This window comes from Leuciscus leuciscus, assembly GCF_965113295.1.
Source record: "Leuciscus leuciscus genome assembly, chromosome: 9".
In the NCBI taxonomy this organism is placed as follows: Eukaryota; Metazoa; Chordata; class Actinopteri; order Cypriniformes; family Leuciscidae; genus Leuciscus; species Leuciscus leuciscus.
In genome coordinates this window covers 19,317,412-19,319,635 of record NC_138733.1, presented here as the reverse complement: position 1 = coordinate 19,319,635, position 2,224 = coordinate 19,317,412, and the positions used below count along the sequence as shown (strand labels likewise).

The window sequence follows — 2,224 nt, the reverse complement described above, 5'->3', positions numbered from 1 at the left end:
ACTAAAATGTAAATGAAACCCAAGTCTTGTTTCAGTACATTTATGCTAAAAAGTTTCCCATTTCTTAAGAGTCGGCCCAAGAAACATGTAAAATGTTACTAATTAAACACACTCTCTTCTGAGCAGTAAATTATGTGACGTGCTTTATCTCTGCTTCGTTCTCTGCTTTTCCAGTCAGTAATCTAACAGTTCATGCGTGCTCATGCTCTGAGCCGGGCTAAACTCTATTCCTCTAGGGGAACAGACTGTGAACAGATTGGGAAGGGAAAGCAGTAGCTATCATCACGCTCTATCGGTGTTACAACTCTCTGTCCTTGAGCTGATACGCTCAAGAAACTTCCATTGGCTGTTTGCCGTCTGCCTTTATCACTTAGATTAAACAAACAGTGTATCCCACGTGGCATCCAGAGCAGACTTTCCACTTCACATACCTGTCAGCCTCAGTGTACTGCCGCTGAAGTACATACAGTGATTGCAAGGCCCTCATACATCTTATTATTCTCACATTCAAACCTCATTTTGTAGATGTTTACATTTATTCCTAGATGGGCCATTCATTTTTAGTGTTAAACTTTATACTTTTGAGAAGCTTTGCATTTAAAGTTTTTAAATCCTCTATTGACACTGCTACAATGTAATAGATCAGTATATATAATTTTTTGCAGTATAATAATAATTATAGCACAACCCCAAATCCAGAAAAGTTGGGACATTTTGTAAAACTTTTCTGGAATTGGGGTTGTAATTGTTTTTTATATTAATATTAGTTGTAGTAGTAGCAACAACATCACTTATCACTACAACTAATATCAACAAAAACAATAATAATGGTCATTGTTATCATAATTATTATTATTATTGTAGTGACAATAACTATAATTGTCAATGTTTTTGTGTTTGCTGTTGTTATTTTGTGCATATCAATCTTTTTGGGTTAACCTTAATAACTATAACAAAAACTTTAATACTATTCTTTTGCTGCTGGGCAAGCAGGAAATGCAAATATAATTGCTTTTGCTCTGTTTGTTTAATATACATTATTAATGAACAGGTTGTCATGCTGTATTTCTGGAGGAGGTAGCTGTGATCATGCCTATTTCTGTCCTGGACAGCTGCAATACCTGAGAGCACTCTACTTGAGTAATGAACTCATAGTCAGATCTCGAGTCCACTGTGCAGTGTAGCTTATTATGGAAACCACTGTTTTACTGGCTGAAATATTGTCCTCTGTTATAGGGCTGAACACCCACTGATATGTCCATTAACCAACCATCCTGCGGTAAGTGTTGTCATTTATTATTCCTATAATGGCATATAAATCTCCATTTGTAGATATTCGATCTTCTAGAAAGATCTGTTGGTAATGCCTCTTAGTAGGCTAAACTGCATGTATGACATCTGTCTACATCAAAACTGATAGAGAAATACCAACAAATGAACTATATGAATTAGGTTAGGTACTTTTCTCAAGCTTATTTCTTAGAATAACCTTTGGAAAACAGTTCTACTGTAAAGCTAGACTGATCAAATTAAACTCCTCAGAAAACAAAGTAATTATTTCATAGAATGGGGCTGCCATATTTGACTTTTTTATAGAGTGCCAACAGTAGTGTTCTGGAAGTAAAAACATATTTCATATTCTCCATAAAGAAATTGATTTTGAACCATCACTTACAAGACTTTAAAGACCGACCTACTATGAGCTGCGAGGTTGTTAATCCATGGTATTTTCTTCTGCTTAACCCAGGGGTCGGCAACCCGCGGCTCTAGAGCCGCATGCGGCTCTTAAGCGCCGCCCTAGTGGCTCCCTGGAGCTTTTTCAAAAATATGAAAATGGAAAAAATATTTTTTGTTTTAATATAATTTCTGTAGGAGGAAAAACATGACAAACATTCTTAACCCTTTCGCACCTGCGATCGCATCGGTGTGATCAGAACAGTCAGTGCATGACTGATCAACTGCTAAATTCAAATGTGCTCTCGCGCGTTGGCTGGCGCTGAGCCAGAGACAGGCGCGCTCAGAGCGGTCATATATCACAACTTTTCAGTGTTTTCAACCACATAATGTTTATTTTAGGTTTCAGACATATAACGTTAAGTACTAAAAAAACAATACATTTAGAGTTTGTAAAATACACACTGATGTTAAAGGAAGAGGCAATAATCCTTTCCATTATAATTAGACACGTTTTATTCATATCAGATACACATTGTGTAAGTAACTT

General features: G+C 36.3%; 1 protein-coding gene across 4 annotated transcripts in view; it reads left to right on the top strand.

Moving 5' to 3' along the window:
• The first annotated feature begins 1,117 nt into the window (after nucleotides 1-1,117).
• scn3b (sodium channel, voltage-gated, type III, beta) overlaps nucleotides 1,118-2,224 on the top strand; it is a 30,360-nt gene continuing 29,253 nt past the window's right edge. The window contains exon 1 of one of the 4 annotated variants that reach the window (XM_082179651.1): nucleotides 1,118-1,279. In XM_082179651.1, coding sequence (XP_082035777.1) covers nucleotides 1,255-1,279 — 25 coding nt within the window. In that variant the 5' untranslated portion in view covers nucleotides 1,118-1,254. Of the gene's footprint in view, nucleotides 1,286-2,224 lie in introns of all 4 variants that reach the window. The other 3 variants (XM_082179649.1, XM_082179648.1, XM_082179650.1) reach the window with 3 other exon arrangements.